Genomic DNA, 13,772 nt, shown 5'->3' on the forward strand with positions numbered 1-13,772 from the left:
TTTGGATATTGTATATGGAAGTGAGTAGAGGTGAATGAGATGAAAGCAAGTATGAGATTGTTGTGGTTTAGTGATGAATGAATCGCTTGTATATATAACCAAAATAATTAAGACCGTTGAATGGTAGGTGTTGAATGGTGGATATTGTGGTTGTTGAATGGTAGGTGTTGTGGTTGTTGAATGTAGTAACATAATTTAAATTTAAATTACGCATAATTGATATTACAAATACATTATCTTCATACTAAGGAAATCGACAAAACACACTTAAAAGTTCAGCAATCGACACAACACTCAAACTAAGGAAATAAACACAACACTCAAACTAAGGAAATAAACACAACACACTTAAAATTACACATAAACGTATTACTTCCACCCATATTTAGCCTTGATTTCAGCTACCATCTTCAAGTGGTTGTACAGTTCATCCTCCGGCATGCCACTAGTCTCATGTCTGCAAAACTCAATATGTTGGAGCTTGAGTTGTTCCTCTTGAAGGCTCAATTGTCTAGCCATGTGCTCGTTAAGTTGCTTCCACTTATCTTCGTTGACTGTGGATGTCATTTTAGCCTTTTGTTTCGCTTGTCGTTTAGCTCTCTGTTGTCCCATTGGTCACATTCGAGCTCCAGTCTCCGTAGAAGAGGGACTATCTGTTTAAGAATTTTTGGCCTTTTTCTGAGGATTCTGCGGCATTTGTTGAGGAGTCCATTTCTCACAAGTTTGGATGATATTCCATACGTGCAAGAACTTAAAGTCCTTGTTCTTTGGATCATCGTTTCTCCATGCTCTTTTGGCCGCCTCAAGTACATCATCATCGTCTTGACCGCTCGCCCGTTGCTCCAGAAATTATTGTAGATACCTGCCCATTTATTAATATCCGGATTGATTTTATAATAATGATTTTTTACATGCGAGTAACTTCGCGCAACAGTTCCCTCTGGCCTCCACTCATTGTAGTAGGCAGCAATTTTCTCCCAAAAATCCTTTCTCTTTTGTTGATTGCCAATAATGGAGTCGGTGCTAGTGTTGTACCAAGCTTTTACAAGAAGGATATCTTCATCAGGAGTCCACATCGTCTTTGTCTCCTTTACCTTTGCAGTAGATTTAACAACTTCCTCGACTCCATCATCGTCATCATCAGCAAGGGAAATTTGTGAAGAATGTTGAGGAAACTGGGAGCTAGTATGTTGAGATTGATTTGGGTGAAGGCATGAAATAGTTGGAAGGAATGTTGGATGGAAATTGTGGAGGAAAATTTGTTCCAGTAGGAGAGTTGAATGGAAATTGTTGAGAATAAATCGAACCACCAGGAGAGTTGAATGGAAATTGTTGAGGAAAATTTGAACCACCGGGAGAGTTGAATGGAAATTGTTGAGGAAAATTCGGAGACATTTGATAATTGTATGGAAATTGTTGTTGAGGGTAAGACATGTGGTGATATTGTGAATTTGGAAAATAAGAATTTTGGAAATTTTGAGAGCTTGAATTACTTGAGTCGGAATTTTGAGAGCTTAAATTCGCCATTTTAACTGTAGTGAAAAGGAAGACAAAAAAGAAATGAAAAGAAGAAGATAGATTGTTGGGAAGATGTGTGAATAATGAAAATTGAAGTGAAGTATATATAGAAAATTTTAAGAATTTTTCCGTTGTAATTTAGCCGTTGTTTTTTTACAATTCAAAATAAAACATTCAAAATTAATAATGGACTACAAAAGCAAAAAAAACTGCTGCCATACTCGACGCAAAATGAAAAAAAAAAGTTCAATGTCACCAAAGCCATACTCCCATGTAATTCAATGGCACACTTTTCAATGTTAAAAAGTTGGCCACAAAAGCAAAAAAAAACGGCTGCCAGCTTCAAATTTGGGGTCCCACATGGCTTGAGAAACTAGTTCCTTGTTTGCACCTGGTTTCTCGATTTTATCAAAGAAACTAGTTCCTACTTACTCCAATGCTAGTTCTTGGTTTTAGAAACTAGAAAAAGTTGGCGTTGGAGGCACCTTCCACGAAGATGCAATAGCTTTTCTTAGTCCTGGGTCTTGGTCGGTTATTATTAGCCGTGGTGCATTCCCCATGATTTCAACAAATTTGTCCAAAATCCAAGAATAAGAATCCATGTCTTTGTGTGATATTAGAGCCGCGCCAAATTAGACACATTTTCCATGGTTGTCTCTCCCAGTGAACGGAGTAAAAATCAGTTTGTACCTATTTGGTAGTAGATCAAATCAGTTAAACATGAAACCAATAATTTTCGTATGTTTATACATGCATTTACAATTGAACTAGATACTAAAAAAATTCTTGAACGTATAACACCTGCTAATGTTCAACAATGACAGACACATGGAGTTGAGGACTGCGATTAACTAATTTTTCAAATACAAAATCAACGAATTCAAAAAAGTAACGAAACAAAACACAAACTGAAAAACAAAATCAATTTACCGATGAATTCCAAATCAAAAACAAATCGAAACAAGATCTTGGCTATTTAGAGTCAGAAACAAGATAAAAATCATTGTTAGTCCTATGAACAATCACGAACCAAAGCATCGATAATCCTATGAACAATCGCGAACCAAAGCATCGATAATAAAAAAAGATATGAAAAAAGGATGTTCGAAATAATCTACATACAAAAAATCAAAATTATTGAACAAGAACATCAGTCGATTCCCTGAGAAATTTTACCTCTTTCTTTTTTACGATCCATCTTGTTCTTCTTCGTATATTATCGGTATATGGAACAAATATGATAAATTAATACCCACTGAACAAAATGGTGTGTGAAATTCATAAAACTCTCATTCGATCCTCATCTACAAGGTAATTGATCAGATCATTACAAGGTATGTGAGCTAATCTCGAGATTCGCTTAGGATTGTATAATTAGAACCAAAAGTAATTAACAATTGTATCCCTATATCGTATAAGTTCAAGATTCTCCATTGTTATGAATTCACAAACTCTTGAACGGGGTAAAATCTCGAGCGTTAGATGAGATTGATTTAACGCTCCAGATTCATTCTTACTTCTAAGACTAAGAATGTTTTCTTGTGGAGTGCGACCACATATATATATGGTTAGTTTCTATGAAGAAATTAGTTTTTTTTGCGAAATTTAGAAACTTTGAACATGTCAATAGTTTTTTATGAACAAACCAATAATTTTATTGAACGTCTGGGGATCGAATCCTGGGGTGCGAGATTTTCAACAAATACGTATGTTCATAAAAAATATTGACATGTTCATCACAATTATTGATATGCTTATCAAAATCTAGACACATGATTTATTCTTAATTATTGACCGTTCGATGGATCATGATTAATGGATGAGATTGTTTTTCCCTTCTTTCAACATTTACCTCTATCTATTGAACATTTTCGTATATATATATATATATTATGGAAGGGATCAAAAAAGAAGTCTAAATGTAGAGAGAATGAAGAAAGGATCTAGGCCGTTGATTTGAAGCAATCCAATGGATCTGCATTTTCCAGATTTATTTAATTAATTATGTCTGAAAAGGTTAATTATGTCAATGTACTTCTAGTAGTAACCGAAAATATTTTTAATATGCATGGTAAGATTTTGTGTATCCCATAATTTGTAACCGATTTTTTTATGGAATAAAGATACACATAATCTTTGCATATTTGGTAAGATTTGAAATCATCCTCTTTTTCCTTTTTTTTTTCCGTCGATTTTTATGTCCATTTTATATATCAAATTTTCTTCTCCTTTATGTCCATTTGAAATCACCTAATTTATATTTTTATTAATCCAGTAATTAATTATGCATAACTTAATTAACTCTTAATCGCTTAAATAAAATTAGTAATTCATGTAGCATTTTATTTTTTTTATTATTTCAAAACCTGTACATATTAATTTGGTTCTTTGTGTGATAATAAATAATTATATTGTATTTGAATATTGTTCAAAACGTATCCAAATAAGAATTATATTTTTGCGAATAGGGATAATAATTTGCAGAAAAACGTAACTGTTACTCATAAATTGTGAGTAAGGAAAATATTTTGTTGAATAAAGTAACGTTATTCATGAATATATCGTATTCGAATATTGTTCATGACGTACTGAATAAAAATCATATTTATGCGAATAAGGATAATAGTTTTCTGAATAATTTATATGATACTCATAAATTGTGAATAAGGAAACTATTTTGTTGAATAAAGTAGCATTTTTCATGAATAAATCGTATCTGAATATTGTTCAAAATTTACCGAATAAACATCATATTTATGTGAATAAGGAATCAATCGCCTACAAATGTGTAAATATGGACGAAAACATCACATAAGCTAAGTGCATAATTCACTAAAATTATAGTGAATAATATTGAAAATTCATCGAATACCACTTTGTTATAAACCGAACAAGTAAAACAAGAAACTGAATAAATTAACTAATACTCAATGAATACAGTATAGTGAATATGTCACTATAAGATTTCGAATAAAAATACAACTTCAACCCATGAGAACTTCAAAAAATGCAATTTAGTAGATGAAATCACCTCCTCAGCAAGATCCCTCTTCGGCATTTTCTTCACTATTTCAGGTAGATAACCGGTGAAGGTGTTAAATCTGCAAAGTACAAAATTTGTGAAATCATGTTCCTACTCTAAATTGAGGAAAAATTTAACAAATATCTTAAGGGAGGCAGCGGCGGCGGTGAAGAGAAAATCTCCAATTGCACCGGCGGTGAAGATCTTTTCAAAGGACAGAGGAGGTGGCGGGGTCGGTGGCCGTGGCTTCGCCTTTGGCGGCAGAGGGAGGCGGAAGCGCCTCGCCGCGCTGAAAGTGACGAGAAAGAGAGAGACGGAGGGGTGGCTAGTGCACGACAGTGGCTCCGCCAGTGCTGTTTCAATCGATTACCGGGGAGGTCGCGGGGCGGTGGCCGTGGCTTCGCTTGGGGTGGCAAAGGGAGGCGGGAGCACCTCGCCGCACCGGAATCTACGAGAAAGAAAGACATGCTGGCGGAGAAAAAAGAGAGAGAGGTGGGCAGAGAAAGTGTGAACGAAATTGGTATGGAATGTGGAGAAAAATTAGGGATATGGAAGATAATTGATGAACAAATATACATATTTACCCTTTTCAAATTTATAATCATTAAATTAATGAATATTCAGAATTAAAATAAAATTAAAAATCTGCTAATTGACCGTAGGATCTTATGAAATGAATGGACTAGATTAATTCTTTAAACTAAAGGGATTCTTCATAGATCCCAACCCTATATATATATATATATATATATATATATATGGAGAGGTTCAAGAAAGAACCATAAATAAAAAAGAATGGAGAACCATTTTTAGCCATTCGGTCATCAAGATCTACGGTGGATGCATCATCTTGTTGGATGAATATAGAACCTGGGTTCGAATCCTGAAGGGAGCATTTTTTTAAAAAAAAATTTAGTGCATTAATTTTAACAACGAATGCATTAATTTTACAGTGAATGCATTAGATTTGATGGTTCTCTCGTTCTCACAAATAATGTAGTTCTCTCTAGAACCACACCCTATATATATATATGTATATATATATATATATTATAATAAGAACACTTTTAAGTGTATAAAATAGAAACAAATCTTGTCCATTAGATCTTGGTTGATCTCGTGGCTTGAAATTTGCCTAATCAGAACATAATTCGTAACAAAATAACTTCAGATTCGTGCATAGAATATAATTCGTAACAAAAGTACTTTCAATTCGTAATAAGAAAAACGTATGAATTGCAAGAGAAACAATTACGAATTTTTGATCTCCATATAATTTGATCTGGGCCATTAATTCACTATAATCTAATGGACATGATTTGTTCCTATTTATACACTTAAAAGTGTTTTCATGGCAGCTCACCCCTATATAGGGGAGGGCTAGAATAAAAACACTCTTAAGTGTATAAAATATAAATGATTTTCAGCCCTTAGATCATCAAGATCTACGGTTGATTCGTAACCCTGTTGGATGAATTCGTAGTCCTGAGTTCGAATCCTAAAGGTAACAAAAATTTATTTTTCGCAATTCGTAACTCTGTTGGATAAATTTATACGTGTTCTACATAAAATTCGTACGTTAAGAAACGTTTATATTTTATACACTTAAGAGTGTTTTTATTCTAGCCCACCCCTCCTATATATATATGACTTCCTCATTCCTCCATCGCCGCATCTACTCCAATACACAAATCCTCGCAGATATAATGAGAATGAGTCGCGAGCTCAATCAGATAATGATCGCCCCTCTCCCTCGCTGCTTCCATCGCATCGACGACGAGGATGACGGAATAGCCCCCCACCGCCGCCGTAGGTCCAGCTGGTAAAATCGGCTTTGAAACTTCTGTCGGAGCTCTGCTCATGGGGGCGGAACCAGGCGAACGCGGTGGAGTGCAGTGCGGCGGCGACATTGGACTAGCTCTATCACTGCGCGGATGGGCGGACGGAGCTGCGTAGATCTAAACTAGGGGTGGGGGAGGAAAGAGGCAGTGAGAAAGAGAGGTAGATCTACCTGCATGAAAAAGAGAGATCTCATTGCGTGAGTGAGAAAGAGAGTTAGTGGAGAGAGGCCATTTTTGTTTTTTTGTCTTTTATGTTAAGGGTAAATTTGTATTTTTGTATAAAAACGGACCAAATTTTAAGTTTTTTATATGGATGGACAACTTTTAATTTTACTATAACATAGTGGCCAATTTCATATATTGACTCTTTGAATTAAGAGGGATTCAAGAAAAATTGCTAAGCTTTATTAAAATGCTGGACCACATCCACTTTCCTCTCAAAAGTAAGTTTCGTAATCTCCGTGCCAAAAAAACTGAGCCATATTTACCGAGACGGAGAGAGAATGTTGTTTAGGAGTTTGCTCTACATTATAGTTTATTTTACCAATCACTTTGCAAGAGTTTATATTATTTGTTTGGCCTAAGAGTGATTAGTTTGTTTTTGTTTTTGGTGTTTTTTATTTCTTTCAGAAAGAGGTTATCTTATTAAGAACACGGCATGGAAGATAGAAAAGAAACGGAGATTCATTCAAAATATAGGGTGAATCAAAATTCTAGCCAATCTAGCTATTTTATGAGCAATAAATTTTGGTCACGTTTACCATTCCAGAGAGTTGAAACTATTATGAACAGCAAATATACATTTGCAGAACACTGCAGTGAACCTTGCTTTATTATTAAAAGATCCATATGCTAACTTTTTCACATATGCTACGTCTCATAAAATACAACTACTATATAATCTTTTATTTGTTATTTGCGTACAATCACACTCAACGTCCCAAAAAGGACTTTATTTCTCTTTATCTCTTCCAATTGTTTAGTTCAACATCTAGAAAAACCTTTGTTCAAGAAGGAAAAAGTGTATAACAAATGGACTTTATTGCCTTTTTTTGGATGCTATACAAAATCTGCAAAAGCTACAAGATTCTAACTTCTAGTTAACCTTTCTGCATATAAGAAAATCAAGAAATGTGTAATCTTGTTGCCTGCGTGTGTTGGCCAGTTGGCCTAAAGGTAGGTCTAAAGTATTGGGTTCGAGTCCACCGTCCTGCGATCTTTAAATTTCTTTATTTATTTGTATAATTTATCAAAGAAAATCAAGAAATGTGTGCATATATTGGCATAATGGTAATTTGGTTAATACCTGAGGCCAAATGTCTTAAGTTCGAATCCACCAATAGTTTCCAGACACATGACTGCAAACTGCCAAACACACTATCTAAACAAAAATAACTTTCAGACATTCTCCATCTCAATCGCCCATGAATCCTGCAACCTATCCTATGTTGCGTGCTGGTCTTCTTCCAGCAGAACAACGTCTTTTCCTACAAACAACAGTCAGTTCTTGGAAAATAGATGATCATAAAGATCCAGCAAAACACACACACACACAAGAGATATATATGAGAACTATAACTTGATCTCCTAGGCTGCAAAGAACCACAGCAAGATTCTGTTGTCTCCAACCCTGAGGGTCTGGGCGTAATTTGATCACGACTGAACCAGAAACCCTCGAGGGAGAGAGACAACAAAAGCTCCCATGGTGGAAAACGAGTGAAGAACCCCGGGAGCAAAGCTGCAAAGCCATGGATTGTTACTTCTCCCTCAATGCCTCCTAGCCATGTTTCATCACTACCATTCTTTTAGATACCATTTCTCGAAGAAACTAAGCATGCAAAGGGCCAGAAGCCCTTGAGGGAGAATAGCAATCGTAGCTTTGGAATGTTATATCTAATGCATGGGAAGTAAGCTATGGATGAAGGTATACCCATTATACAACGGTGCAGAAGCCTATTTATAGCCACAAGGTCGAGAGAAATCGCGAGGGCTCGGAGAAAAAGTGTGGTGGGGCCTAAATATCTTAGGCACTAGACATGAATGGCCAAACCAGATTCGTCTGATTCATATTGTTCCTAATATGAGCAGATAAAAGATATGGCCCTCAGATAAGTCAACCCTCCTAAGCCAAGAATGAAGCATCGCAGGCATCTATCTCAATTATTTATCACGTTCGATTCCTTTCATTTTTCAACCCCTTGATCTTGCATGAGTGGATGGATACACTCGAAATAATTCGGCTTGAATCATGCATGTAAATGTGTTATTATATGAACAGAAAACTGTCACGTTTGTAGGTCGGTACATAAATAATTTGCTTTTACCTACATACTGTCAGGTCTAGAGCTCAAAGTTCTGTGAGAAACTTCAGTGGTGCCGCGTCTCATACTTTTGCCTGCTGTTGAAAGCAACAGATATGTTAAACTATGTGAATATTAAACAAAGATAAATATCTGAAATCCCATCAAATCAAGATTAAATAATAGTGTGATTAATATAAAGAAAGATAAGTTGTTTTGGCTGGTAAATCTGTGTTCTGTCGAATAATATGTGGAATACCTCGTCTGCATGGCACTCACTTTCACTCAGGGGCTACTCTTCCTGAAACAAACATAACCAACACTGTTTGGCACTGGAAATGAAAAAACAAAAGATAAAGTAGGTTTATTATCTTTACCTGGTATTCTGCTTTTTCCATTTATTGAGGTCCCCGCAAGGCCGCATGATACAGATCATTATTTAGTTATGGTTAATTAGTATATTATTTCTTTAATTTATTTAGTTATTTAGGCTTAAGTTATTAAGTGCTAGAATAAAGTAATGGGTCAGGCTTTTGTATGGGCTTTAAGATATTTCTTGGGCCTCAAGTTTCTCTAGGTCTTTAAATAGTTATTAGTGAGTTAGGGTTAGGATCATTGTTGCAGTATTATTCTGGACAGCTTCTACTGTAGGCCTCGCAAGAGGAGTTCGGGGCAACGTTCTACTTCTCGTTGTAGGCCTCGCAAGAGGAGGGTTACTCTCTGTTTTCCTTGTTCAGTTTTTATTTCAATTTATTTTTCTTTCAGCTCTCTTGTTTTCTGTGTATCTCAAACCTTTTACTCTATCAATTGGTCCGACCTGCCGGATAAAATAAAAGATGATGGAAAAGACTATAGAGAAGGGTGTTGAGTCTGTTGACTCGAGCTTGACAACATTTGAGCGAATAATGGAGAAACTCAATCGCATTGAGGAGTTGCTGGCTATTCAATCAAGAAAAATGAAGCCCTCTCCCATTCCATGTAGCCAATATAGTGTCAAATCAGTCACGCTGCATCCACCTCCTGTTTCTGTGATGACTCCACCGCCTCCACATCCTGTTTCCATAATGACTCCCCCACCTCCACCTCCTGTTTCAGCGACAAGTCTGCCGCCTCAGCCTCCTGTTTCCCTGACGCCGCCTCCGCCTATGCCTCTTGTTTCCATGGAGACGCCTACTTCTGTTATAGAGACAGTGGTCGTGGCCCCTTCAAACATACTTGTTGCGTCACTCCCTACAAGAACTTCATCTCTTTCAAGGGTTGCTCCCCTGTCTACAAGGGTTGATCCCCTCTCTACAAAGACTCTTGCGCTAACAAGGATTTATGCCAGCTTGGCTCATCGAGATTGGAAGGAATTGAGTCAATTGACTAAGGAGTTTCTCACTACGATAAACTTAGGCAGAATATATAAAGCCTCTCCAGGGATCACGGTGCAGCAAGGGGAATATGAATATCCTAATCAAATAGCTTGAAGACGGGGTAGATTTGGGATGTCTTTTGAAGTGCTTACAGCCTTGAGGACAAGGCTGTTTTGAAGAGCGGAGGAATTGATACAGATCATTATTTAGTTATAGTTAATTAGTATATTGTTTCTTTAATTTATTTAGTTATTTAGGCTTAAGTTATTTAGGGTTAGAATAAAGTAAAGGGCCAGGCTTTTGTATGGGCTTTAAGATATTTCTTGGGCCTCAAGTTTCTGTAGGTCTTTAAATAGTTATTAGTGAGTTAGGGTTAGGATCATCGTTGCAGTATTATTCTGGACAGCTTCTGCTGTAGGCCTCGCAAGAGGAGTTCGGGACAGCGTTCTACGTACTTCTCGCTGTAGGCCTCGCAAGAGGAGGGTTACTCTCTGTTTTCCTTGTTCAGTTTTTATTTCAATTTATTTTTCTTTCAACTCTCCTGTTTTCTGTTTATCTCAAACCCTTCACTCTATCACCGCACTTTCACAAATAAAAAAAGATTTACAGTGTTCCTTACAGAGATTTTAGTAACACAGGAAACACGTGGTATAGAGGAAAAGGAAGTATGTTTGGTCTCCATTCAACAGAAGAACAAAATAAGCTTGCTCACCAGTTTATGATTTATGATTTCCGTACAACGGAGCAGCAAATAGAAAAGCAAGATGATTTGGGGAATCAAAAGATTGATAATCACAGTAATTCGTGTAAGGTACTGACAAAAAAACCATGTTATCAAATTCTGAGGTCCCCCCATTTGAATTTACTAACTCAGATAGCACTTTTCCAAAAGATAATGTGCATTATTGGTGCCAGATGTACCATATAATCAGAGAAACATTTCATATCTTATTCTGAATGGATGTTACTGTCTACTTTTGAAAATAAAGCATATAAAGTTGAGCAACAGAACAAGCCAGTAGAGCAGCCAACGCAGAATTTATCTGTCTTATTTATTACAAGATCGTATCCATTTTGTGCGGAGCAAATAGAAAAATCGACAGCAATGTACATGAAAGAAGGACCATAATCAGCTGGATCAAAGCTAGAATACTAAGAAGATGGGTGCAAAGCATCAACCTAGAGCATCAGACACTGTAGGTTTTACTCTTAGAGGAATATATGTTGGTTAGCATGGTCATCTGAGTTAGCACGAAATCTCTCAGAAACTTCCCTATCAAGTATCAATCATCAACCGGGAAGATAGCCTGCCCTTTCAAATGTCAACTGGGCATTTTATCGAACCATATCCTCAAGATCAATGAAATTCCACTAGCAATACACTATCTGCTTCTTTTAACAAAAGTGCAAACCATATATCCGTGTTGTACTACTTTGGGCCATTACAGCATATGGAGAATAATGAGGTGGACATTTACTTTAGAATAAGAATAGTTACATGAACAAGGAAAGGAAATGTTACGCGCTGCACAATGTGAGAATGCAATCATGCAAGGTAAAAGCATACAGAGTTTCAGCAAGTAGGTAGACTGTTAAATTTCAAGATCATATGATTATGTTTAAGAAAAGTAAGATGCATTTTCACATGGATAAGAAGTTCTACATGATACATCATACATCTCATAAACTAACTGGAAGGAAGATATAACAAGACCAAAACAAGCAGTGACTGTGTATTAATTCCTCGTATTCTTGAGCAATACTGGACTGCCTGATGAATATCGATCCTTCTTAGAAATAACGAGTCCTCAACAGAAAGTTTTAACATGGCTATGGTTCGATATAGCACTTTGAGATGGACCTCTTGATCTGTGAATATAATAAGCCTCGTATTTACCAGCGTTCTCTTGGTGTGCCATCTGGGAAAACAGGAGCAAGAACTCTATCATCACTCTTCTTCGTTGCACCATTAACTCTACCAGTTGGTTTGCTCCTCTCTAAACTAGGCAATGGCTCATCTTGTCCATCATTGAAGTCTGGAGGCACGTCATCATCGTCATCATCGCTCCATTCATCATCATAATCTTCCCCGTCACCATCTTCATCACTTCCCACATTGTCAATGTCAGACCAGTCATCCCCATCCTCTTCATCTGACACGTCTTCTTGCCCTGTTCCAGCTTCAGCTGAGTCGGTACTTCGAGCATTTCTCTTGGAGAATCTTGGAACATTAACAAGTGCACGAAGCTTCTCCTTGATAAGCAGCATCTTGTCTTTTTCTATCAATACAGAATCGCGATAAGCTTCACGGAGAAAAACTGAGTCTCTGTCCCCCTTGAGAGATATGTAGAACATATCCGGATGCCTTATCAACATGCCTCTTAGCTGTTGGGAGAATCTAAATTCCTCCCGAAAATGGGTTAAATGATCCACAAGTGTTCTCTTCTCAAGAGTGAGGCTCAAGATCTCATGAACAACAGCACAAGCATGTTTTTCCTTTTCTGGGCTACCAGACCTCAAATCCGAAAAATCAGAATAAGGCGAAATGTAAGGCATATCTCTAAACAGAGAAATCCTCCTCATCTCACCTTTCGAAAGATGAAGCCCTTTTGGCAGCTTGACTCTATTGAACCTAGGCGTCCTATCAATAATCAAATCTCTCTCTTCTACCTCTCTCAGCCTATTATCCTCTTCTGCAATCTCTGCTGCAGACACTGCAAGCTCAGGATCCCAATGAGTCAACTCCAGCGCAGGCCCCCGTCCCGTTGCAACAACCCTGAAATACTGTGGGTACCGTTGACATATAGTATCCCTAAACTCCAATGGAAGCCCCAAATCACTCTTCAAATGAGCAATCTTCTCCAACAGAATCCGCTTATCAATTGACATCATCAACAATTTCCTTAACTTAATAATCAAAAAATCCTCCATCTCATTCCTAATCTTCATCTCCTCGAGGTAAAGTTTCTCAGCCTCAGGAGTCAACTTGAACCGAAGTGAATAAACACCTTCTTCCACGATCTCAAACACAGCCGGAAATTTCTTCAACAACGCGATGAACCGCCTCTTTTTCTGCAGCCCTAAAGCTCTTCTAAATCTACCCAATTCACGAAGCGCCATAATCCTATCTGGCTGACTCATCAAAATCTTCCTAATTTTCAACACCAATTTCAGCTTCTTATCCCTCTGAATCACATTATCAAAAGGAAGCTCCTTCCTCCTCTTCGGGAGACCAGCTCTGATAACCGGAAAATATTTCCTCGAGTTTGTGTGAGATTCATTATTTCCCCTCAAAATTAAATTCTGGCCCAAAAATGGAGTCTTGCTCAAATTTCCAGTAGTTGATAAAAAGAAATTCGTATACGGTTTACATTTCTGAAGCGGGGGTGAAGTACATGACAGAAAAAATGGGACAGCACAGGCTGATGGCGGCAATTTGTGCGAGGAAATCAAGAATTTAGGCTCCATAATCAATTTGAAATTATCGAGCAGGGAAATATATCAATAGAACGCAAGAAATAACATCAGAAATAAGCCCTTATCGCATCTATGTGTGATGTGTTCACGAGGAAAACTAAATTCGTGGAAATGGAATGACTGACCTGGGAGGTTTAGCTAGGGTTTATCATCACCAAAAACCCCTCTTTGAAGATATCTCTCATTTTCCATTTTATCTTCTTCTGGAAATAGATTGGTGGATGTGGATATTTTCTAATTTGCCCCTCCAGTCCACTTG

At 37.1% G+C, this 13,772-nt stretch overlaps 2 protein-coding genes across 2 annotated transcripts; one reads left to right on the plus strand and one right to left on the minus strand.

Moving 5' to 3' along the window:
* The first annotated feature begins 9,517 nt into the window (after window positions 1-9,517).
* Window positions 9,518-10,150, plus strand: LOC130998261 (proline-rich receptor-like protein kinase PERK2). The gene has a single exon (XM_057923692.1). The coding sequence runs from the start codon at window positions 9,518-9,520 to the stop codon at window positions 10,148-10,150; it is 633 nt and encodes a 210-aa protein (XP_057779675.1).
* A 1,499-nt stretch (window positions 10,151-11,649) lies between these two features.
* On the minus strand, window positions 11,650-13,772 carry LOC130997368 (protein WHAT'S THIS FACTOR 1 homolog, chloroplastic). Its single transcript, XM_057922655.1, has one exon. The coding sequence runs from the start codon at window positions 13,502-13,504 to the stop codon at window positions 11,930-11,932; it is 1,575 nt and encodes a 524-aa protein (XP_057778638.1). The 5' UTR covers window positions 13,505-13,772; the 3' UTR covers window positions 11,650-11,929.

Source organism: Salvia miltiorrhiza, chromosome 8, assembly GCF_028751815.1.
Source record: "Salvia miltiorrhiza cultivar Shanhuang (shh) chromosome 8, IMPLAD_Smil_shh, whole genome shotgun sequence".
NCBI classification, from domain to species: domain Eukaryota; kingdom Viridiplantae; phylum Streptophyta; class Magnoliopsida; order Lamiales; family Lamiaceae; genus Salvia; species Salvia miltiorrhiza.

Coding starts and splice junctions, on each gene's coding strand:
- LOC130998261 (XM_057923692.1), top strand. CDS start 9,518: ATGATGGAAAAGACTATAGAGAAGGGTGTTGAGTCTGTTGACTCGAGC.
- LOC130997368 (XM_057922655.1), bottom strand. CDS start 13,504: ATGGAGCCTAAATTCTTGATTTCCTCGCACAAATTGCCGCCATCAGCC.